Source organism: Hippoglossus hippoglossus, chromosome 9 (assembly GCF_009819705.1).
Source record: "Hippoglossus hippoglossus isolate fHipHip1 chromosome 9, fHipHip1.pri, whole genome shotgun sequence".
Classification (NCBI taxonomy): Eukaryota; Metazoa; Chordata; class Actinopteri; order Pleuronectiformes; family Pleuronectidae; genus Hippoglossus; species Hippoglossus hippoglossus.
The window spans coordinates 1,502,077-1,526,642 of NC_047159.1; the positions used below are offsets into that span (position 1 = coordinate 1,502,077).

Genomic DNA, 24,566 nt, shown 5'->3' on the forward strand with positions numbered 1-24,566 from the left:
CAGTGTTAACACCTGAACCTCTGCACCACACACACATTAGATGTATTACAGCAAACACACACACACACACACACACACACACACACACACACACACACACACACACACACACACACACACACACACACACACACGTGTATGATGACGGGATTCACCAGCTCCCGGTCATACATTAACAGAAACATGAGCAGCAGCAGCTCAGTGAGTCGCTCCACAGATCCAGAGGAATGCTGACGGCTCCGTTCACCTCGAGCATCTGAACAAGAAACACTCGTCAGCTGGACGATCCAACACTCAAACACTCAAACACTCAAACACTCAAACCCTCAAACACTCAAACACAACAGATTCATCTGACTTCGTCCTTCAGATGCTTTTCTGGTTCATTATTTACATTTGAGCCATGAAGCCGACGTGGCTCCAGGAGCCGGAGGTCACTTCACCTCTTAGACAGAAACATCTGAAGAACTGAAGTCGATTCATCACAGCAGAGGATGAACCTTTAATTTAACGCTTCATCACTCGACACTTTAACAGATGAAGTCGTTAAGAACCAAAGTCTCAGTGATTCATCCTGTGGTGAAAGTTTGTTCTTTGAGGATCTGGATCATTTTCGAGTGGTTTCCAACAAACAAACAATACAAACAACATGAATAAAGATCTTATGAAAGAAAACAATATGTACATTTTACACAAACGTCAGAATGATGAGTGCAATGCTGAACAGAACCAGTAGATGGCCACAGAGAGGCCCTCAGCACAAATATAACAGATAATTATATATAACATTTAAAGTTATAGAATCTGACGTTTCAAAGACGCGGATCAACAACTCATAGATGGACCGACATTAAATCTGTTGCAGGAATCCACGCTGCTCATCCCCTGACTTCTCCTCTGGCGCCACCAGGAGGTGGACGTTTGTGGTTTTGTGTGAAATTTTTTGACAAAAATTAAATGGATAGTCATGAAGTTTTGTCTGTGACGCCCCCATCAGGACGACTCGTAATAACTTTAATGATCCCTGACTTTTTTTTCTTCGGTTGCCATTATTAGGTAAAAAAGTATATATATCGTACATATCGCCACCTGGTGGTTTGCTGCTGTATGGCTCATAACCTACACGTCACATAATTCTTTCCCAATGATAGTTTTGTCAGTTTAGTTCTTATCTCACTGATGTTTGTTCGAGTGTTTCTGATCCGTTTGGTTTTCATCAGTTACCTGATATAAAAATGCTCTGTGACATCATGATTAACAGCTGACACTGACTCCTGATTGGTCGGATACGGCTCATTGATCCGGTTTAAGTCAACAGATAATTCTTTAGTAAAACTGACTGGAAAGTGACATTGAGAATAACCTGATGGTGGATATCTTCAGCTGCTTTAACAGGATTTAACTGAATCACTAAACAAATGCACATCACGTGGGTTTGGAGAGTTTCTGAGAAAAAGGATGAGGTGTAGTTCCTGGAACAATTTCACATGAAACCCAGTGGAAAGACACCAGGAATCCAACCAGCAGCACCAGTACAGGAACACGGTGGAGAAACAAAGTGCAAAGCTCCAACAGGCCGAGGAAATTCCTCCAGAATCCTCCTCAGAACCAGGTCCAACACGTTAAAGGCTTCACGCTTCAGAGACGGACTTTAGAATAAATCAGAGGAAGATGTGAAACGAAGATGTAGCCGGTCCCTTGATGTTGTTCTGTCTTGCTCCCCCCCCCCCCTCCACGTACTTGATGGAAAAACATGGAAGTGCTGACATGCTTGAGGTTGTAAATGTGTAAAACAGCAGCTGTTTTGCATTATACACTCGTGTATGAGGGACAATCCGCTCTCACACTCACTTGTCTCAGATATGTCGTACTGATGTTAGCCTTAACAATATTTTGTGTTTTGAATAAAAACATTAAACATTGTTTTGAGAACAAATTTCAACTTGTGGAAAATTTAAGTGGTTTTGGTGACGGCCCAAGATGGAAAATCTCACTTTTCATTTCAGGTTAAAGTGTCGTCGATGATCATGAAACAATGAATTCAATAAATCCTTTGTCCTTATTTATGAAGTACAGACCAGGTACTTTAACTGCACTTATCATTATCATCATTATATCTGATGTGTTTTTCCTCTAAACCTAATTATTTACACCATAAATAACCTCACACTTACTTTACATCACGAATATAACAAACACTTGTCCTATAATCACATAAGAAAACATAATATTTGCTTATTATCCCTTTATATTTATCATCTTTCTGAGACAATACATTTCTGCATTTATTAAAATGAACAAATCTACTAACTTTGTAAATATCAAAATGTCCCAAACTTAAAAATGTAGGTTCTTTTGAGACATAAATGTACAAAAAGACAAGTAACATCTGTAAAGTGATTCTCTTTCCTTGTTGAAAGTGCGATATGAGTTTTTAAGAAGTATATAAATGATGAATTATTAAAAGAGAATGAAACCTCCCGAACACCTCGGCTCAGAAACCCTCTGGGTTCAGACAGTTCAGACGAACAAGGTCTCAGTCAGTAAATTCCCGTGATATCACAAGTCTCTCTCTTTGTTTTGGCAATAACCACGACTTTCCAAAAAGTATCAGGTGTCCGAGCGACTCTTCCACCTGAAACATTTAACATGTCTGGCAAATAACGTTTTACCTGGATTCTCATATGAATTTAATGATACGCTCCCGATACTGAGTATGATTTACATTTTAAACATCCGAGCTGCCCTCGCTCTGTTAGAAGAGAAACTGTTTCATCTACTGTAGTTATTATTATTTACTTTGGCTCTTTTTACTGTTTCACTGTTTCTCATTTGTGTTTCCTTTGAATGTTTTCTTTTCTGTACTCAGTCATATTTTAAACGAGGTGTCTGTAACTCTGTGTGGTCCACAGTTAAAATAAGTGAATGAATGAATAATCTCACATGAGCTCGGTGCAGAAGGTGACGCAGGAAACAAGGTGAGTCTGTTGACTCTGTCTGAACCGTGGACTTTCTAAATTAAAATGTCATGTCAAGTTAAAATCTGACTAATCTGAACTTAATTTAACTTTAAAATGTTTCACCTTTTATCCAAAGTGATTTAGAATCAAAGTAAAACTTCAGTTCAGTGAACTTTGTTCTGACATCGTTCACTCTGGTCTCTTTTTTATTTTTTATCCAGTTATTATTTTATTGGCTCCACTTTCTCTACTTATATAATAATAATAAAAATAATAATCTTTATTCGTATGGCACCTTTCATACAAGAACTGCAGCTCAAAGTGCTTTACACACAATTCAGATTCTTTCTGTTTCTCTTAGATCCAGAAATCCCGTGTCAGCCGGAGAAGAAACTGAATAACAAGCAACGAAGGTATTTTAATGGACTTGAGACTTGATTCATATTTGTCCAGTCACGTCTCCGACAGTGAAAGATCCTGAAAAGTTCAAATCAGAGCGTAAAAGCCAATTTACTGTCAAAGCTCTTTTCCTTTTGAACTAGAAGATTTCTATAAAAATCCTGTAAACAGAAAGTCAGAAAGCTCGGAGGTGATTTGAGGCTTTGAGTGAATAAATCCTCCAGGATTCTGATCTAAGGAAACACGAGAGGACGGACTTCAGATCACAAGTGGACGAAAAACCTCGTGGATTTGTTTTATTGGAATTTGAAAACGTGTGTTTGGTCTTTTCTGTGTAAATATTTCTGATCTGTGGTTTTCAAGGTGAAACACAGAAGATGGAGACTCAGTCATTTAACAAATATCCCTTCATGAAAGTAAACTGATGATTTATCTAAACATGTGTTTAATTGATTGCTGTTAATCTTTGTGCTGATCCAACAGGCCTCTGGCAGTGTCACGTTGCCTCCAGCAGATGGCGCTGTAGATCCAGAGTACTGTCATTCACAGTTGAAATAAATAAACAATCCCACATGAATAATAATCCTGTTGTACTTTTTATTTCTCTGTAGATTGATTTAGAACCAAAGGGTTTTCAGTTTTAATGCTGCTCATGCAAACAGGAATATATAAACACTGATTTGTTTGATTGTGGTTTCACAGATCAGGTTTCACATCTGTTTCCAAAACCTCTGGAGACTTTGTTCAGTATGAATCAATCACAAAGATCCAGAAACTAACATTTCTCTGATTGAACTTCACTTTTCTTGTTACTCCTGTTTTCAGTCTTTTCCACAGATTCCTGTTGAGCTGCGCGTAAAAGCTTTGGCACCGCTGCATCCCGCCATGACGCGGTCCGACTGGAGGGGCAGAAACAGAAAGTGTTGACCTCCCCCCCACCCCCCCACCCCCCGGAGGAGTGGCGTTGACAGAAGGATGGTCCCGCCGCAGATAGAGGCGGCAGCTCGGTGCGCGCAGCCGCCGCGTAACGCCTCATAGAAACGTGACGGAGCAGCGAGAGGAGACTTCTTCACCTTCGTGCCACCGCAGGTCTGACACCAGGAGCCGGACACTCTGAGCCAGAGAGACACACTGCAGCGGTGAGTCCTCCTCCTCTTCTTCTTCATCTCTTCTCTTCATCTACAGAGAAGTTCAGCGACCTCTTCTTGCTCTGCTCCGGCTCTAATCTCTTTCCAGGCTCAGGCTCAGGCTTCACGGAGTTGGAATCACCCGTTTGGAGTCTGGCTCGCGCGTAAAGGCGCAGCTGGAGTGTGGTTGTGTTGCAGAGACAGAACTTGGAACGCGCGAGGCGAGAGATTTATGGGACCGTTTCAAACTCCTGTGCTGTTTTATCATTTGGTTTCGTTGTGCAGCCGAAGCAGCTGCACCGGGTTGTTGAGTCTGTGTTCTGTAAATCCATCACGGGATAATCACAGCTCTGGCAGAGGGGCCCGCAGAGCGTCAGCGTGATATTCAGATGTTTGTGTATCTTCTTCCTCTTCCTGTGTTCCTCACTCCATGTGATGGCATGTTGCTGTTTTGTGTCTCCACTTCTCTTCGATCATTAACGTCTGTGCCAACAGCAGGTGCACAATGAGTCCTTTTGGTTCCTGTGCAGTGTATTCACGGTGTTCTTCACCTGGTGTCACAGAGGAGTTTGCTCCACACAGAGCAGATGAATGACCTCTCCATGTGTTGCTCTGTCAGGTCACACATCAAGCAGCCGCTCTGGTGATCCGCTCTGCTCAGCACATTCACTAAGGAGATTTATCACACGCATCCCACAGAGATGAGCAACAAGAAGTAAGTGACTCCAACAAGCTCACACACTTCACTGTACTTTGACACATTCCACCTACAGACGTCTCCTGGTGGGGACATGGGAGGACGGACAGCTCACACACTTGGTGCAAAGACTTCTGACAAGTTAGATTTGCTCTGATGGACAGACACAGGAAACCTTTAGTGTTTCAGGTTCAGCTCGAGCTGCTCTGCTGAATCAGCTCTGCACGAACGACTTAAAGGTCATTTACTGTTTGACCACGTTAACGTTTAAGCTCCGAGACATGAACCGCCGTGTAATTGCTTCACAAAGATCGTAGCCTCCGAGAAAAACACACCTCGGAATCAACTGAGTGTAGAAACATGTTGATTTAGTCCTGCACAGTCACAACTACCTGATTTCTGCTTTATATTAGATCTGATTCCTTTATTCATCTTTACATTTGTGACTACGACCAAATCGTTGGATTGATTTCTCTTAACCTGAGGAATCAGTAGCTAATCAGTAACATAAAACATGTTTAAAGTCAATTTATCCCTAATATCCCAAAGTGTATTGCTGCAGGAAGCTGCTCATTGAAAACATATTTCGAAAGTCACTGAAACAGATTAAAGATTCAGCCCAAACTGTGTCAGCTGAGACTTTATAGATTTTAAAATCTCATTTTCACTCCAACGTTTCAGGGCTTCACTTCCTGTGCTTTGTGTCTCATGTGCCGTCCGTTTATTTTGAGTATAAGCAGTGGAAAGTTTTGGTGTCACCACGAAACAACTCCACTGAGACGTTACAACTTCACTCAGGTGAAACCTCCACGTCGTTTTACCGAAGCTGGAGAAACCCTGTGAGTGTCAGTGAAACCTGAGATCCTCGACCTGGACTCATTCGTTCATATCTCCTGCGACGGCTGCAGCAGATGATGATTCCAGGGTCGACAGCGTCATCGGCTGCAGAGAGCCGTGCTCCTCTCGACACACTCAGGGAATGTAGGCTGCAGGCAGAGGACTGTTGTCCCCACGAGGACAGAGATACGTTATCTGTGAGCCGACACACTGATAGCTATCACCAGAGCAAAGTAACAGCGTCTCGAGCTCCGGTGGCGTCTGCAGCTCGTAGGAAGGTTGTTTCACAGGTTCAGCTGAAGCTCATCAATACGCACATCTTCACATATTGATTAGAGGAAAAGTGGAATACTTCACATTCCTAAAGCACATGTGTTGTTAATCTAGATTCCTCTCTCTGCTTTTTGCTTTGCACTGACGTCACTGTGACGTAGTTTGAGCAGAAAAAGGAACTTGTGTCAAATATGATTTGAACATTCGCTTTGTGCAGCTAATTACTTCTCATATTTCAGAAGCTGCGGTCGTTTTCGTTGGACTGTTTAAAAAACGATATTTAAAAGGTTAATTATACTTTAACTTTGAAAGACTTTGTGCTGAAGTAGTTTTCCAGTGGACGTGGGTTCAGGCGAGATGTTAACTAAAGTGAATTATTCTCAGTGGACATTGTTCAGAGGTGTAACTGAGGATTACTCATTCATACCAGATGATATCAGCAGCCTGCAGGGCAGAAGTAGTAGTAGTAGTAGTAGTAGTAGTAGTAGTAGTAGTAGTAGTAGTAATGATGATAATAAGCTTTATTTGTATAGTACTTTTCTTAAATATGTTAGAAAGTTCTTTAATGAGATGATACAAAAATAAAAATGTTGCTTATATTGCGTCAGAGCCATTTTAAACACAAGTTATAAAAACATATGGTAGATCATTTTACTGCAGCTTCGTGTAGACGACTGAATTCATGTGAAAGGTCTTTGTTGTTAGTTTCTGCATCATCACAAACTAAAGTTAAACTCTTTCATTTATCAGCATTTTGTCCACGTGAAGAAAACAACCTGTTAATACTTATGGATTTTTTTTACTGTTTCTACTTCTGAGTATTTCAATCTGGACATATGAATATAATTATCAGAGACTTGGGACATTTCAGTGTCTGCAGCTCAAACTGGAAAAACATATTCATAAATAACTCTGAACAAACATTTCATCACTGTCGTCTTTCTGCTGCCAGTGGTTTGTTCTGAAAAGAATCATTATAGTATTTTTATTGTAAAAATAATTCATAAAAATAATCCTGAGGTTAGAGGAAGTTTGAGGATTTGTGTTGTAAAGAGTCTGGTTTGATAAAGTGGTGGAAAGAGCCTGTTGTTCCCTCAGTTGTTCTATAGGTGGCGATGGAGGAAGAAAGAACAGCTGCTGAGACAGAAACTACATTTACTACATGTTGATCAGACGCAGTTACACATCAGATGTTTCCATTAGGAAGATGTTGCTTCATCAACTTTTATTACATTATTATAATAAATAATAATAAACTTTATTTAGCTCCTTTCAAAACACATTCACAAGCTGATCTACGAGTTAAAGATGAAGATTTGAAACAGAAGGAAACAAGTAAAAACAGTTTGAACATTAGACAACTATTTCTCAGGCATTATTATTTATGAATGTTTCATACACAGATTCAAGCTGATGTTCAGGGACATTCAAAACTAAATGAAAACTAAATGTAAAATCAGAAAGCACCGTTAAATAAATAAATCAGATGACAAAGAGAAGAATAAAGAGGTGAAGAGATTCAAAGAGAAAAGTGTAAAATAATAGAACAATAAAATAAAATCCAATGATGTTATGAGCTTGTGAAATAGTTTCAATAAAAGACACAAACAAGTAGAGCAGAAATATATAAAATAAAAATGATACAAGAGTAAAGACAAACAGTTCACTTATACAAATATGTCTTTGATATTAGCATGAATAGTTTTATTGATAAGGAGCAGTTAAAAATAAACATATTCTTAAGGTTTATTTATTTTAATTATCATTTTTCCTAAACACGTTAAGAATAGAATCCTGAAGTATTGTTTGGCTTCATCCATACGACGACGTTTTGGTTTTTCGTGAAAGATCGTCAAAGATGCCAGTCTTTCGTGTGAGTTCTGTGTTGCGCCCTCTAGTGGAATCCTCAAGTAACACATATAAGAAAGTACGTGAACGTTGAGGACGCAGCTGATTGGCTACGCAAGTGCACCGCTGGCCTATCAGCGTAAATCACAGGACTTAAGTAGTTCTGGTATTACTCTACGTTTATATAATAAAATACTGTGTTTTGATTTAAACGATCAGATATTTTTATCGTAGTTAGTTTTCCTGGCAGCTGCTTAAAAGAATATTCAGATATTTACCTTCACCTCAAATTCAAACTCACAGAACTTCTCCTCAGCTGCAGACTCGGCCTGAAAGAAACATTTTTAATCCTCTACATGTCGATGTTTGTCGGGAAACAGTGCGGCTGGTCTGAGGTGTGTGTGTGTGTGTGTGTGTGTGTGTGTGTGTGTGTGTGTGTGTGTGTGTGTGTGTGTGTGTGTGTGTGTGTTAAACTGTCTTGGAGAGCAGCGAGGTTCCGACACGCCAGCCTGTTACGGGTTTGTGTGTGTGTGTGTGTGTGTGTGTGTGTGTGTGTTGTCACTTAAGTAAAGCCGGCGTAATCCTGTAAGGGCGGATGAGTAGACAGACATGTGATGGCCCACTTGTGTCTTAGGTGCAGGCCGGTGGCGAGGGGGGGCCACGGGCATTAGCCGCCATATGGAGCGGCTTTGTAGTGTGTCTGTGTGTGTGTGTGTGTGTGTGTGTGTGTGTGTGTGTGTGGGCGTGTGACTGATAAGACACAACTCTTTTCCACATGCTTTTATTTTCCTTCTTCCTCCCGGTGATAAGACTCCACGCCGCGACTCTAAAAGACGACGTCCACGTAGTCAGACTCGGATCTGAATCAAGTCCCGGCCACTCAGGCACCTGTCACTCATCACGCTCAATTAGCTGCCACTTCCTGTCCTCTCCCTCACCCTCCTCCGCCAGATTAAACCCACGACATCGTACCTATTGGCTGCTCCTGGAGGACGACACATAAACACACTGGCACAAAACACCACATGTCTAATGTAGAAGCAGCCGCACGCAGGGCGTCTGTCCATGAGTGGTTAATGGGGAGAGATGAGCGCCACCAGCAGCACCAGACTGACTCCCAGCCCCAACCTGCTGCCGGGGAGCGAGCCGCCGCGTTATGGCTCCACGCTGTCGCTGGAGGAGAAGTGTGAGCAGTCTTTCTTCCTCTTCTATTACTACAGGATGGAGGACGAGGCGGTGCTGGACCGGGGGGCGTCCTTCGTCAAGCACCTGTGTGACGAGGAGGAGGTGGAGGGTAAGTTCACCATGTGCACCGTCACACATTTCATTTCCATTTATCTTTATTTTAAGAGTCATTCAATCTGAAAATCAAAGTGCTTTTGGCCGTCACGTTTTCTGTAAGTGGCGAATCAGGACGGGCGTCACTCGGCCTTTCAGTCGGCGCCAAGTTTCACGCACGTCCTGCGGATGCACGGTGACGCTCACCTGAGTAACGAGCTGGCACAGGAAAGATGTAGAACAAGGAGCATGTGATCCTGTGTTTACTTCACTGATCTGCTCCAACGCCGACAGGAGAACAAGAGAATAACATCTTTAATCAGACGGAGACAGAACCGACGATTTGAGTTCTGAACTCTGTTCTCCTGTTGAGCACTGAGAGGAAGTTAGAGGCAGATCTGGATAATTACTCTGATGTTGTGAATCAAAATAGTATTTTTAGGGCTGATCTGAATTCAGTTGCTGTGCAGGAGCAAATATTCCTTTCAATTACTCCAGAGAATAGATATTTTACCTGTGTTTAATGTCAACAATATGCAGAAAGAGATTTATATGCAACATGGTGATGAAGTGGGCGGAGACGTGCACTGTCAGTGTCCTTCTACTTGTAAATTAATTTACTCTGGCTGCTTCTTGTTGCCGTGGAGAGAAGTTCTGTTGACTTGCTGATGACGAGCACCTAACACCAGCTCCTGGTTCTGGTCCAGCAGGTTAACGGACCTGGAACACGGACGGTTTCTTTTGCTCCAGCTCTTTGATGCTTTTGTTGATTTCAGGACAAAAGTCACAAAGAAACAAAAACTATTCAAATTGACTGTTTACACGACTCAAATTAGAAGAAGTCCCCTCAAAAGTTGCTTAATTAGATTTTAGCGAAAGACGCCCGTCCCGTCTCGAGTCCTCTCCCTCGGCCCGACCCCTGGATCCGACCTTTGAGAAGCGGTCTCAAACCACCGGGCTGAGCCTTTTAGTGACTTGCACACGTCCCTCACGCCGCAGATCAACATTTTGTCAGGTGTCACCTCAGCTTGAACTCTGTCCAACTTCCTGTGCGTAACCAGCGTCTCAGCTGTGTCCTCTGACTGAATCTGTCTGTGAACGCCCCGCCGCGCTCGGTGTCCTCCCCCCCCCCTCCCCCCCGCTCCCTCACAGACGACCCACTGATAAAAAGAACAAGCACAGATGAGGTAACTTGACATTTTTCACATCAGACGAGATAAAGAGCAGCGTCACTTCGGTCCGACGGTCAAATGAAGTGACGCAGCTCGGTCTGTGTTTTCATTCCAGCAACATGTTCGGTATCTGAGTCGGTGGCACAGACGTCGTCAATGATGAAAACAGGAGATTCAGTCCGTCTCTGTGACCTTTGTCCCACTGAGGTCGATCCAGATCCTGTGTGTAATTAAACTACGATAGTTCTTAGCTCCGAGGCTTCATCCACACGACTACGCTGCTGTTTGAAAACACATCGACTCTGCTACAGATTAATAATCCAGATATATTGAGAGACGCTGAAACTGAAGAACCTTGGAAACGCTGCCGGCTCCTTCGTGGTTTGAAAACTCAGCGGCTGTGTTTTAGTTTGGACGAGGACAAACTGAGATGTTTGGAAACGATGACGCTCACAACCTCTGACTCACTGATTGGGCCTCTGCGGTCGGGGATTAAAACTGATATGGAGCCAAAACACTGGTGTGGACAGAGATCGATTTAACACGTAATCAAATATATGAGTACGAATGTAAGTGGAGCGCCGACCTCGTCCAAGGCCTGATAGTCTCTTATCTTTAATCAGCCTGCACCAAATTCACTGCACGAGTTTATTCCGTCAAGATCCGTGAATTAATCTCTGAGAAATCAAAGATAATAATGAACAATGTGAAAGGAAGTGGATCCGTCCCCTGATCCGGATCTGCACCAACCTTTCCTCCCTGACCCACATCACATCCTCCACAGAGTTCTGTTCTAATCCCTGTTGTAGTTTTTGCGTAATCCTGCGAACTATCAGACAAACAAACAAAGAAACGCAGATGAAAACCTAACCTGGTTCCTTGGCCCCGGTCCCATCCTCCCTTTCCACAATCTGCTGTGACCTTCTATCAAAGTGATGCATGTTTATATTTGTTGGGATGAAATTCAAAGTTTAAATCCTTTTTCTGCCGAGTCAGAAACCAGCAGGAGGCGTCTCTTTTCCCCCTGAAACAAAAACAGAGCAGCTCTCTCTCTTAATCCAGCAGCAGCTTTTAAAGCTGCTCGGTATTAGCATGCTGTCGGGGCCGCGTGGCCGGTCGCCATCCTCCCCGCCGCGCAGGTCCCAGCGACACGGTTACTGTGGAAACTGGCGGCGGCATTGCATCCCCTCAGAAATCCAGAGAGCGAAACAAACCTCCCAGCGAACACAAGGATCTCGGTTCATTCAGCGCGGTCGAGCTCCAAAAGAAGTTCTTCTTCCAGCCCCTGAAAAAAAGAGGAGGAAGTCGTTTCACAAAGCTGCTCTGGCAGTGTGCAAATCTTCCTTTCCATCGCCTTGACTCGGCCATTTTTTATTCCTCCTCCAGCGCTCTCCTCTCATTCTCTCACCTCCCGTCTCGTTGCCGTTCAACCTGTGCAAACGTCTCCTCGCTCTGTTTTATTGCTCGTCCATCAGCTCTAATGGGCCCGAGGTCTTTCTTTCCTTCGGCTGGTCTGTGTCTCTCTTGTCCTTTGTCGCCGTTCAGCCATCTGCCTCCTGCATCTTCTCCCCAGATGAATCTAATGGGTTTCACATCAATAACCTTCTGTTCCAGGACGGTGGAAGTTGTTTTGCTGGAGGGAAAAATCTTCTGATAGGATCCTTGTGATGCTGATAAAACTATGAATTCCTCCTCTGAGGTTTTCAGCCCTTGTTTGTGTGAGTTAGCAGAATCAGACACAAACTACTGGATTCACACTAAACTTGGTAGAAGTTTGTGGATCAGGGAAAAAGAACCAAATATAAATACAGATCTAGTGAATTTAAATGTGGTTTCATAAGGAAACTGTTGGGCCTTAATATCACAACATGGGACTTGGACTCTCGGGTCATTAATTCAGTTCCATCGCGGTCGTCTGAGTGAACTTAACTCAGACATATTCGTATTCCTTCTCCTCTCCGGCCGATGCCGCCGGCGGCGCTTCGATTGATCTGGTTCCCAGTGTTTTCATGTTGTCACATAAACATGGGACAGGTGCCATCCTTGTTGAACCAAAAGCCGAACGTGCAGCCGCCGGAGTGAGGGCGATGCTGGTTCTGTCCCCGGTCACACGTCACTGCTCTTCTTCACAGTCTCTGTCTCTGTCCGTCTCTCTTACACCTTTTGAAACATTTTGTGTCATGCGAGAGCGGAAAGTTACCGAAACACACTGAAGGAACTTTTAAATAACAATCGTCACATTTTCCTTGACGTCAATATTGTTATTACAACATCAACTGTTAAAGTTTAGAAAACTAAACTGTATGTTTTTCTTTCTTTCTCTGTACTAAGTCTCAGTGCATCAGTTTCTTCTTCAGAAGATGGAAACCAAGCGTCACCTTGAAGGTTCAGAGCTGCTCACATCTCCTCGTCTCTGATGCTCAGTGTCTGATTGTTATGCTGAACCGTCGGTGTCAGCGAATTTAGATGAACGCTGGAAAAACACAATGCATTGTGGTACGAGGGAATAATGAACGCCGTTGTTTCCTCAAGAGGAGATCATTGTTTGTCGTGTCCAGGGGTTCGGCTACTTCCTGGTTGTGCCGCGCTCGGCTCAGCGTCTCCCGACCTCCTCCGGAAGAGACGGCGTTCGACACTGAACTGATCATTTAGAGCTTTTTGTGTCGGTGAAGCTTCATTTTTGCTAAATGTGCATCGTTATGGTGAAGTTTAACAAAAGTAAATTACAGGAAAATTAGAAAATGAACCAAAACACACAAAAAAACCACACAAAAGCAACAAAATCTAAAGAGAAAATAAACTTATATCACAAAACTTCTCTTTCAGATGATAACACACTGTACTCTATAGATAGATCCAACTACACCTACATATCCCCCCCCCGTCTGTGAGGATTAAGCTTCAGCTGGAATCTCACACCTCCACTAGTAGAATAAACCAAGACTAAATGCCGGGAATGGAAAACACACATGTACCTGACCCAGCATGTATAGCACGTTGGCGTGAAATCCACGTTCCATGCGAAGGCGAATTCACCGGCCCACGCTCTGCTCTGCTCTGCTCTTCATCGCTGACCCTGAACCCGACGACTACATGTAAAACTACACGTTGTGTTGGTGTCGGGCCAGCATGAGAAACAAGGATGTAGTCATGCACGCAGTCACGGCGTCTTCGCTGCTACGCGCTACTTCTTTTATGTCCAAATATTTGTTTTGACAGTGTACTGCCACCTCTGACCCGGCCCGGCTCGGCTGTGCTGTTGTGGGCCACGTGAGAATGTTCCCTGAGACGCAGAGTGGTCACGATTCACTTTGGGTTATTTACTGTAATTCACTTTGTGTCACGTCAGGATTTTCAGGGAGAAACTTCGTGTGCATGATCCTAATTAAGAGCAGAACGTGTCGGGATGTTCGGTGTCAGAGTTCACCTCCTGTGTTTATTCTTCTGCAGGTCACCACACCGTCTACATCGGCGTGCACGTGCCCAAGAGCTATCGGCGTCGGAGGCGCCACCGCCGGAGAGCCGGGGGCCACAAGGACCGAAAGGAGAGGCAGACGGAGGGCACCTCTGACAAGTCGGACACGGAGAACAACGATGAGGCCAGCAACAGCATCCTCAAACCCCTCAGTAAGTTCTGATGGACTCCACGTCAGGGACGATTAGCGTCCACGTCCGTCTCCCTCGCTGAAGGCTGCTCTTTTAGGGAAACGGCCCCTGCGACTCGCTCGTGACCCCGAGGAAGCTGCTGAGTCCACTCTGTGGACAGAAATAGCCGAGCGTGTTTCGCTGAGTGAATCTTTACAGGAAGTCAGGGATTTTTCAGATGCAGCTTGTGCGGCTGATCAGAGTCTCCTGAGCCCCTGTGTGTCCTTGGTTGTGGACATTAGTGTGTTGTTGTTGTTGTGTGCGTGCTGCTGTGCGAGCATCTCTACGTGTCAGTGATTGTGTTGTTCTTGGTTGGCTGGAGCCTCTTGTGTCCCGCTCAGAGTAAAGTGCGATGTGGCCTCGGGCTCGGACAAAGAGCTGCGGTCGCTTGGAGTGACAGTCGAGAAAGAAAGAGGAGGATAAGGAGGGAGGAGAGAGAGGGGGGGGGGGGGGGGGGGGGGGGGGGGGGGGGGGGGGGGGGAGAGAGAGAGAGAGAGAGAGAGAGAGAGACAGAGGTCACTTTCGGTGATCGTGAGTTAAAACAGGAGTTTAAGTGTAAACTTAACTTTTGCTGATGTCAGCGGTTTCTCTCCGCTGTGCTGAGGTTCAGGTTTGAAACGCGTCCGACTCAGTGTTCGAGGTTTCTGAGAGAAGAAGACAGACTTGATGTGCGAAGACCTTGAGACCGTGAGCGTGAATAAAGCCTGCAGTGATTTGATAATGTCACAGAGATCATGGGGACATGGTCCCAGACATAAAACCGTTCAAGAGACACCAGAGAAAATCGAGACCAATTGGTATATTTTGTATTTTTCGTCTTCCTGAGATATTTGTATTCTTCCAGTTTCATACCTCATCAACGACTGCGGCTTTAAGTCAAAGTTTTGATTCTGAAAACAACAACTTGCTGTTAATTCTCTGGCTACACGAGGTTCATGTTTAACCATCGTTCTCTGGGACTGAGGCTTTGGGTCAGATCCAGGAACGAGGGAGCTTCTGTCACTTGTCGCTCACACACGATGTGACAAGAGAACTGAAACGCACCACAACTGGATTTGATCGTGTGTGCGGGGGGGGGGGGGGGGGGGGGGTTGTTCAGGACACAAATCCAATCAGAGAACAAATTACAGCCGCCGCAGCTGCTTGCTGCTACCGTGACGCTGCGTCACCAGAAAACTGGGAGTGTTTCATAATCACAGTCACATTAGGATGAACTGATCAATGATAAACTTCCAGAGTGAAGAAGAAGAAGTGATGACTGACGTTGTGACGCGTGTTCGGAATCAGACGTTTGCAGGATTTGTGTATTTCCTGTTGAAATCCTGGAGTCACTCCAACCTGTTGTGTGTAAACAGAAGCTCGGCTGCTCTTCAGACTCATAAGAGAAGTGCTGCTGCTTCTATTTAATGTTCGTGATCAGAATTAAGTAATTGTGCATTAATAGAGTTCCTGGGAAACCATCGATGAATCTCAAGCCGTGTCCTGCTAATGAAAATGTCTGGAAAACAGTGTGTGTACATGTTGTGTAGTGAGTGTTTGTGAAGCAGCAGCAGCAGGTTGTTGGGTCCCGACTCGTTCACACCAACAGGAACATGTGGGGAACATCCAGGCGAGGGGCGGAGCCTGTAGAGCAGCGTCGGCCCTCATCACCAGAAGATCTGGAATCTCCTCGTGTTTCCAAGTTGACGTCTTCGTCTTCTACGTGCACGGCTCCTCTTCTTCATCCTGAGATGTTTGAGTTCTTCCAGTTTAGAAACCTCATCCACACGTCCACTCGCTCACTGGGAAGCTTCCACACATTGTCCTGCCGTTTCCTCACCAAACGTGAGACGTTTACAGCAACGCTGGGAATTCTCCATTCATGGTAAATGCGACTATGTTGGCAGGAGCGTGTGAGCGTGTGAGCGTGTGAGCGTGTGAGCGTTGCCGTGGTGTTGACAGTCAACGCGGCGGCGTTCTGCTGGCTCGTGCGGGCGAGGCAGCGTAACGGCTGTTGACGTTGTGTCCAAACGCTGGGATGGATTTAGTGCAGTGACGTAACAACAACACAAACAGACAAGACACCTGGTTTGGTTGTACAGTGAATGGTTCAGTTGTGTTATTGTATGTAAACACACTTTGCACATTTATATTCCATTGATGTGAGCCACTACCTCCAGTCTATTTATTTACTAATCAGAACCAAGCTTATTACACAATGTGAGCAACATGGAAATATTACTCGTCCTGATAATGAATCTGTAGCTTTTTGAATCAGAAATCCGTCTTTTAAGAGAAAAGCTTTAGCTGCTACATTATTTATTATTGGATAATCCTTGTGTGGTTCTTCTTGTGAAATAAAAAAATAAAAAAAGTCTAAAACACATTCATCTAAATTAAAAAGGCTTAAATTCATTAAAATATTCAGAGAAACGTCTTGGTGATGGTTTGAACTGTCTCCGTCTGTCGTAGTTCAGTGACACAGATATTAAACACTCGATAAACTCCTGTCCCTGTCGGTAGCTACAGAGACAACATGGTGCTTCAGGGTTGTTCTCCACTCGGCTTCTTCATCTTATCTGCAGTTATGAACCTGATGTTCCTTCATGTGTCCGACTCGACATAGATTTCAGTCATTCTGCTCTTAACAAGTCTGATCATGTTGAAACCTGAAGAAACCCTGTACACGCTTCATACTCCAACATACTACATACTACATACTACATACTACATACTACATACTGCATACTACATACTACATACTACATACTACATACTACATACCACTTCCTCCGTCCCAATCATGTAGAACACACATGTTCACACCACTGTTCTGCTACATGGTGAACTCCAGTGTTTGATTAACTCACTGGATGGAGAGTTGATGAAAGTCAGACTTTGACACTGTGGAGCCTAATAAACCAGAACTCTGTGAGATTGTAAAATCACAGGTTATTATTATTATCATTAATCATTATTCAAATATTGTTACATCCCCCAGATAAGGCAAACATAAACATCTCCTCTATACTCAGGGGGGGGCCACACAGTTTCAGTTGAGTTGGAGCGTGACACTCAGGCATTGGACGTCTCGTTACTTCTTTGAAAAACGTTTCATCAGTGAAGTGCAATGTATTCTGGGAAAGGTCAGGTCGCGCTGCTGTGACTCAATTGGTCTTCAGAAGCAGCCTCTTGAAGGACGCGGCGCCTGAACTGAGACTCAGTTCTGACCTTTTAATTAAGGGGAATCGAACGCTGAGCAGAGTCAGGTGGAGCCTCAGCCCAGTATGTTGTTATTGATGGTTGGGACAGAACAACGCAGGAGTGTTACACATAGAAGACACTGAACATAGAACCAGAGTGAAGTCAGAAATCTCATCATGTTAATGTGAGAAGTTCTTATCTTTACAAGGCGGCTGTGGCTGAGGGGGCAGAGCGGTCGTCCTCTAACCACGGACAGAGGCAGCACTCTGACCTTCAAATGTCGTCAATGTCAGAGGCAGTAGAGTGAAAATAATAGAACTGCAGGTTTTATTCTGACGTCTAATCTTTTTGGATTAGACGTCCATTTGTCCCTTTGCTGTTGTGACACCAGCTCTGGTGGGAAACGTGTTTTCACAGCTCCAGCTCCGATCTGCAGGCGTCAGGGACGTGAGCGCTGACAGGCAGCGGTGAGCCTCACGTCCGCCCGTGGCTCCGTGCCCTCCTCCGTGCTCCTCTCTCTGGGAATCAGGGCCCCGGGGAAGGCCCCTGTCCGTCGTGTGGATCAAATCCTCTTGTTTGGTCAGATGGACGCCGCAGGGACGGACAGAACGTCTCCTGGTTGCATGCGTGTGTCCGCTGCAGCTATTTGACCTCTGCTCGTTTTGATGAGCACGCTTTCTTTCCCCCTAAGCCTGTTCCCATCGTCTCTGTCAGGATCAAACGTTCTCTCAAAGTGGATTAAAAAGATTATTTAGAAACTTGATTCTTATACAAATGGGTTTCATTTCCCCAAGGAGAGCAGTTTACTGTGTTCATTCAGTTTTTCATCTCCGACCCATCAGATGCTTGTTCCTCTGATAATTCAGAGTGCGATCATCAGAAATGTGAAAGTTGATAAGTGACATTAATGCGACTTAAATACTGGAACATAAGAATAATACCCCCCCCCCCCCCCCCCCCCAGCTGGTATATGTGACGTTCTCATCAGAGCGTTCCCACCTCAGCTGTCACAACAACATACCAGAGCTGGACGGCCTGGGTAGAAACCCTGTTCTGTGAATGGCTCACCCTCAGGGTGTCACTCTGCATTCAGCCAACCCCCCCCCCCCCCCCTGTCCAGTGGCTGTGAGCGAGCCGCTCTGCATACTGAGCGTTTCCTGAAGTCCCGGTGCTGCTCTCTGTGAATGAGCGGCAGCGTGGTTGCGTTATCACTGCGTGTACAGTCGCTAACAATGAACGTGCTATCAGACCCCGTGGGGCCGTTTACTGTGCAGGGGGGGGGGGGGTTAAGAAGGTCGGAGGAGATGTGAGGTATTTGTGTAGGATGCATTTCAAGAGAACTGGTCTTTAGTGGCAGCCGCACTAAGCTTTCTACTGGGCAGCGGGCATTCTTCCTCCATCTATCCCATGAGCCTCTGCTGCTGGGACAAAGTCCTCTTTGTGTGCCCGTGGCTCTTGGCGAGAACACACAGCTCTGAAATTGCATTTGAACGATGGGATTTTCATTTCTCTCCCTCCTTTCTGTGCTTGCTCTCACCCCCTGAACCCTTTCTCACCCTCCTCACCCACCTTGCTCTTAGCAACTGCTGCAGCCGGACAGTGTCACATTGAACGCTGCTCGTTTTCAGCTTTTTCATCGATACATCGGCTTTTTTATTGTTAGTTTTTCACGTCTCTTGTGTTTCAGAGGAATCTTCAGTGAACTCGTTTAGTTTTTCCTTCCCTAACATCTTGTTCCTCTATCAGAAAATATTGTGTATGCTAAATATTAATTTCTTGTTACCTCAGTTAGCAGGATTACTCAAAAACACATATTTATCAGTGTGTCCAGTTAAAGATCTGGATCTGGTGAATTTAAAATAGTTTCACGAGGAGACAGTTTGTGGAGATATTAGCTCTAATTATCATTAGTAATAGGTTGAATTAAATAAATAAAGGTATACAGCCGTTTTCAGACATGAACTGTGGAGGACGTCCACGTGATCGGGTCCGGACCTTCTCCAGAGTTTGTCTTTCACACATGAGGAACGAAGCAGGAGATTGTGGAGCGTTCAGTGAGGGTGGAGCAGCTCATTATTGGAAAGTAGCTGATTCCAGATGTTAAAACTATCATGTGCTAAAACGGGAGGTTCTCTTTATTTCTTAATTTCTCAGGGAAATGTTTTTAATTTAATTTATCTTTATTCTGATTGACGTTTACCTCTTCTTCTGCATTAACAGTATGTGCACATGTGATGAACACAGCACAGTGCTGTGTGTGAGTCCACGTCTCTGAGGCTCTGACCCTCACATTGTTCACACTGACCACACAGCAGGTCTTTAAAACTTGTTTTAACTGTTTACTGTAATCACTGTAAATCACTGGGGATAGAAGTGTCAGCTGAATGTGTGAAACGCACGTGTACATTATTCCACCACAGCTGTTATTAAACAGGTTGTGGCCACTTCAGCTAGTTGCAGCTTGTGTGTGTGTGTGTGTGTGTGTGTGTGTGTGTGTGTGTGTGTGTGTGTGTGTGTGTGTGTGTGTGTGTGTGTGTGTGTGTGTGTGTGTGTGTGCGTGCCAGCAGACAGTTTATCCTCCACCTAGTAATCTTACTCCCTCTTGTCTGCTGCTGCTGTTGTTGTTGTTGTTGTTGTGCTGCAGAGAAAAAGGTGAAGATTCATCTGATTTACAGTTTGTTCACTTGCAGCCGACTGAATGAATGAATGACTTCGTGTGGTTGTTTGTTAAAATGTCTGAACTCCAGTTAAAGACACAACACAGATTATTATCCTGCATAAATAAAGCCTGTTTGGAAATATTATTCATACTTTTTGTTATAAATTATTAATATCGGAGCAGAGCATCATTTGCTCCTGTAACATTTGTTTTTGTGACCGTGGATTTGCTTTTTTTTTTGACAAGATTAGGACTCTGTATTTTGAGGAATTGAATATTTAAATATTCAATATCGACAGTGGACTGTGGTGCTGTGGTATTAGTGAGTTGTTCTGTAATCTGAGGAGGCAGCTTGGTTATTATTACTCACTTTCACACACACATCTGTTGGAGCCTCTACACTTGTGAGGACCGTCACCGACAGGAAGCTTCACTGAACATGGACTGTAACGACACAGCTAAATGTCCAAACTCTAATCTCAACCTTAGTTTAGTCTATTAATTAATAATTAAATACAATTAAATAATAATTTAACATTAACCTCAACACAAACATTCAACCCACAAAAAACCTTTCAAAGAAATAAGGACAAAATGTTGCTGATTGGCCAGTTTCCACATTACAGGCTAAACGAGAACTACCAAGATTAATGATGACAGGACGTATTCTTAAAGAGAGACAGCCGAGTGGCGGCCATGTTTGTCCATAGCTCTCACTCTTGCAGAGAATTTGTTCAAACCCAAAAGTTTCTATTAATTTTACATTCGTCTGAAACTTTGATCTCATCCTGTGATCGGAACCTTTACGGGATTTGGAAAAAAATATAATAATAGCACAGGTCCTGATCCCAGCCACCGACTCGCCAAGTTTAATCCAAATTGAATTAAAACTGCCCAAGTCAATGCTCAGATACAGAGATTATATATATATATATAACTATTATATATAGATTATAATACCCCCCACTATTGTGTAGTGTGGGTTAAAGTTGGACATGGTATGAAAAGCGCAGGTGTAACCAACAACAATGTTGTACAGAAACATAGACAACGATGGAGGTGCAAACCATCATGTAGCATGTAGCGTGTAGCATGTAGCCTGTAGCGTGTAGCCTGTAGCGTGTAGCGTGTCGCGTGTTGCGTGTGCAGAGATGAACACGTTCTACCCAGTTACGTATTCCTGGATCAGAGGAGTCATTGTTTCATTTACGTGAACATGTGCTGAGGAACATGTTCTTCTGTGCTTGTTTGCTAATGATGATAATCTGCAGTTCTCACACTGGGCTGTTTCCATGAATGGGGGGGGGGGGGTTCAAAGTTCAAATATTGTTTCCTCTTGTTGCAACATGGTTCGATGGTGTCGACCCTTCGCAGAGTGTTTGAATTGCAGTGAAAAGTATTATTCATACACAGAAGCCTTTGAGCTCCAGTTGGTTTTGTGCTCTCGAACTGTTTCACTGAGGAGACAAGAGGAAGCAAAGCCTCGGCTGGAGAATAGACCGGTTTGTGAACCATTTCCTAATTGTTAATGAGGGGCTCCAGGGCACTCTGCCAAGGCTGCAGGGCCAATGGCGAGGGCCTGTTTGAACAGCGGAGGGGGGGGGGGGGCTAGCTGTGGGGACACTGTCACTGAGGGGACCCCCGAACCCCATCGGCCCCCTCCCACCTGGTCTCCAGAGAGCTGGGGAGAGCGGCTGTCACTTCCACCGACACTTTAATGAGGGTCGAGCTGCTGCTGGTGGACTCGGTCACTTTCTGACTGCCATCCGAGGAGCGAACCCCCCCGCTCAGCTGATTAGGAGACTACGTCTTCAGAGATGTCCAACAACAACAACGACCAAGAGGAGAAGGAGGAGAAGGAGGAGGACACGGAGGAGAAGGGAGAGGAGGTCATGGTGAAAATCCCACCACCTCCACCTCCTCCTGAGATCAACGGGAAGGTTCCGGCCGAGGGGACGAAGCCGGCGCCCACACCCTTGCCCAATGGGCACCAGTGCCAGGCTATGAACCGCAGTATCTTTCCTCTCTCCACAGTCTCACCGGCGGCCGAGAGGATCCGCTTCATGCTCGGGGAGGAGGACGATGGACCGGCCCCCCCGCAGCTCTTCACCGAGCTGGACGAGCTGCTGTCGGTGGACGGACAGGAGATGGAGTGGAAGGAGACGGCCAGGTAGGAAGCTCCGATCGGACTTTACCTCACAGCAGATGATTATCAAACTGGACTCAACAGGGAACACGTCTCAAAAGTCTTTATCGAGGATCAGTTCTCACTTTATCGCTGTAGATATGTTTGAACAGTCCAGAGCTTCAGCACGTTGTCAGGTTCAGATCAGGTTCAGATCAGGTTCAGATCAGTTTGGAGTGTGACGGGTCCCCAGGTTCCTCCTCAGGGGCCCGGCTGCCGTCTCGTCTCTGGTTTTTACTCTGTAGTAGTTCTTCTGCTTCTTCTTCTACACAAAGAAGTTGTAAGATTTAGTTTTAAACTTGTCCAGCACCACGATGTACGTAGACACTTTATTCTATCAGTATGAAGCCAAAGGTCAAAGGTCAAGGTCACGGTGGCCTCACAAAGTGTGTCTATGCTTTTCTCAAACTGGATTTCTTAGGATCGGCTCGAGGGAATTTCTTCACATTTGGCACAAACATTTATTTTAACTGATTATATTTAGATGGTAAAAGGTCGAAAGGTCAAGGTCACATGGGCTTGTGTTGTTTTGAACTCAATATCTCTGGAAGGCCCAAAGGGAATCTCATCACATCCAGCACAAACTTTCACTCAGACCCAAGGATGACCTGAAGAGAGTTTGGTGGCCAAAGGTCAAAGGTCAAGGTCACTGTGAACGTCTGAACGCACTATATGCAAAAGGACTTGAGGAGATTCTTTCACATTCGGCAAAAACATTCACTTGAGCTTGGATTTCATCTTGGTAGCCCAAGGTCAAAGGTCAAGGTCACGGTGGCCTCACAAAGTATGTTCATGAGCGTGATATCTTAATCTTGAGTTTTCTTCTCACGAGTGCAGATTATTCCTCAGTCAAGTGTAAAAACTAAAAATGTCCTCAAAGAAAACTGCGTCACGACTGAAGTACAACAATAAAACTGAACGAGTAGGAATTCAACACAAGAAGGTTAAAAATGAGACACTTTTTAAAAGTTTAAACACTTTCAGATCGTTTCTAAAAGGTGAAATAAATCAGACTTGAATCTATAATGGAGTCAAAGTTCTCATCCTGTAAAGAGCTGCAGAGATTAAGATGTGGTGCGATGTTTCACTGAGTTCACTCAGCGGCTCACGGAGAATAAAAGACCTCACAAGTGCTGGGTGCTGCTGGATGAACGCCAAGTGCAATGCCGGTCGCCAAACTGAGGCCGAATGAAAACCAGAAACAACCGCTCAGTGCCCGGGGCTCAATTCTCATCCTCTGGCTGAGAGGAGACGGGGGGGGGGTTTAAAAATACAGTAAACTATTAGATAAGATACAAAGTGCTTCACAATAAACCAGATGATGCAGGTTACAAAATAAACAAAATGTTTAATTGTGTTCGATTGTGTGACGTGTTGTCGGTCCTGTGATGACGCAGCCTCACGTCACCACTTGTTGATTTAATTTGCACTTTCGGTTTGATCCAGTGGTTTGTGCTTCGTCCTGCAGGTGGATCAAGTTTGAGGAGAAGGTGGAGAAAGGTGGCGAGCGGTGGAGTAAACCTCACGTGGCCACGCTGTCCTTACACAGTCTGTTTGAGCTGAGGACGTGCATCGAGAAAGGCACCATCATGCTGGACATGGAGGCTTCCACCCTGCCTCAGGTCGTCGGTGAGTTAACAACGAGAGAAATGGCGTCAGGAGCATTGTGTGGGTACAATGCACGAAGTTTGTTGAAGACCAGAATCATTGAAAGAGTTTTTAAGAATTTAACATCGCACCTTTAAACTTTGAGAAGTGTCAAAGCTCCACAATCCTCTAGATCCTCCGCACACGTCCTGCAACACAACCTGAGGACGCCTTTGTGTCAGAGACGTCCTGCTTCACAACCTGCAGCTTCATTTTATAAATCACAACCCTTACAGCAGGTGAATAGAACCAGCTTTGACTCCTAATGTGTAATTTGTCCAAATTCCCCAAACCAACAGAATGCAGGGTGAAGTGACGACGAATGAATTTGCATAAAAATACAGCGGGAAATAAAAACAAGGGCGGCATCTATTTAGTTTTTATAGTTTCTCACCAAAGTTTCAAAACCTGAGATTCTAGACTTTCCTTCAAGCACACAGACGAGAGGCTGCTGTGATGTTAAAGCTGTGGGGGGGGGGGGATCTGAGCAGGAGCAGGTGTATTTGAAATCGATAATTCAAACTAAAGGAGCAGGCTCTTGGATAAAGAGTAAAATAAACCCCAGTCGTCTGTCCCACTGTCCCACAAAGACATTGCTGAAGGTCGGCGTCCTCCTGCCTGTGACACAACCTCCTGTCTGCCACTTTGATTTGATC

The 24,566-nt window shown here is 44.6% G+C and overlaps 1 protein-coding gene across 3 annotated transcripts in view; it reads left to right on the plus strand.

The window, feature by feature from the left end:
- The first annotated feature begins 4,338 nt into the window (after positions 1-4,338).
- The window catches only part of slc4a4a (solute carrier family 4 member 4a), a 44,003-nt gene continuing 23,775 nt past the window's right edge, over positions 4,339-24,566 (plus strand). For 2 of the 3 annotated variants that reach the window (XM_034596000.1, XM_034596002.1), the window contains exons 1-6: positions 4,339-4,498; positions 5,106-5,201; positions 9,362-9,435; positions 14,042-14,218; positions 22,113-22,248; positions 23,732-23,892. In XM_034596000.1, the coding sequence (XP_034451891.1) occupies positions 5,188-5,201; positions 9,362-9,435; positions 14,042-14,218; positions 22,113-22,248; positions 23,732-23,892 (562 nt within the window). In that variant the 5' untranslated portion in view covers positions 4,339-4,498; positions 5,106-5,187. The remainder of the gene's footprint in view (positions 4,499-5,105; positions 5,202-9,361; positions 9,436-14,041; positions 14,219-22,112; positions 22,249-23,731; positions 23,893-24,566) is intronic. The other variant, XM_034596001.1, reaches the window with a different exon arrangement.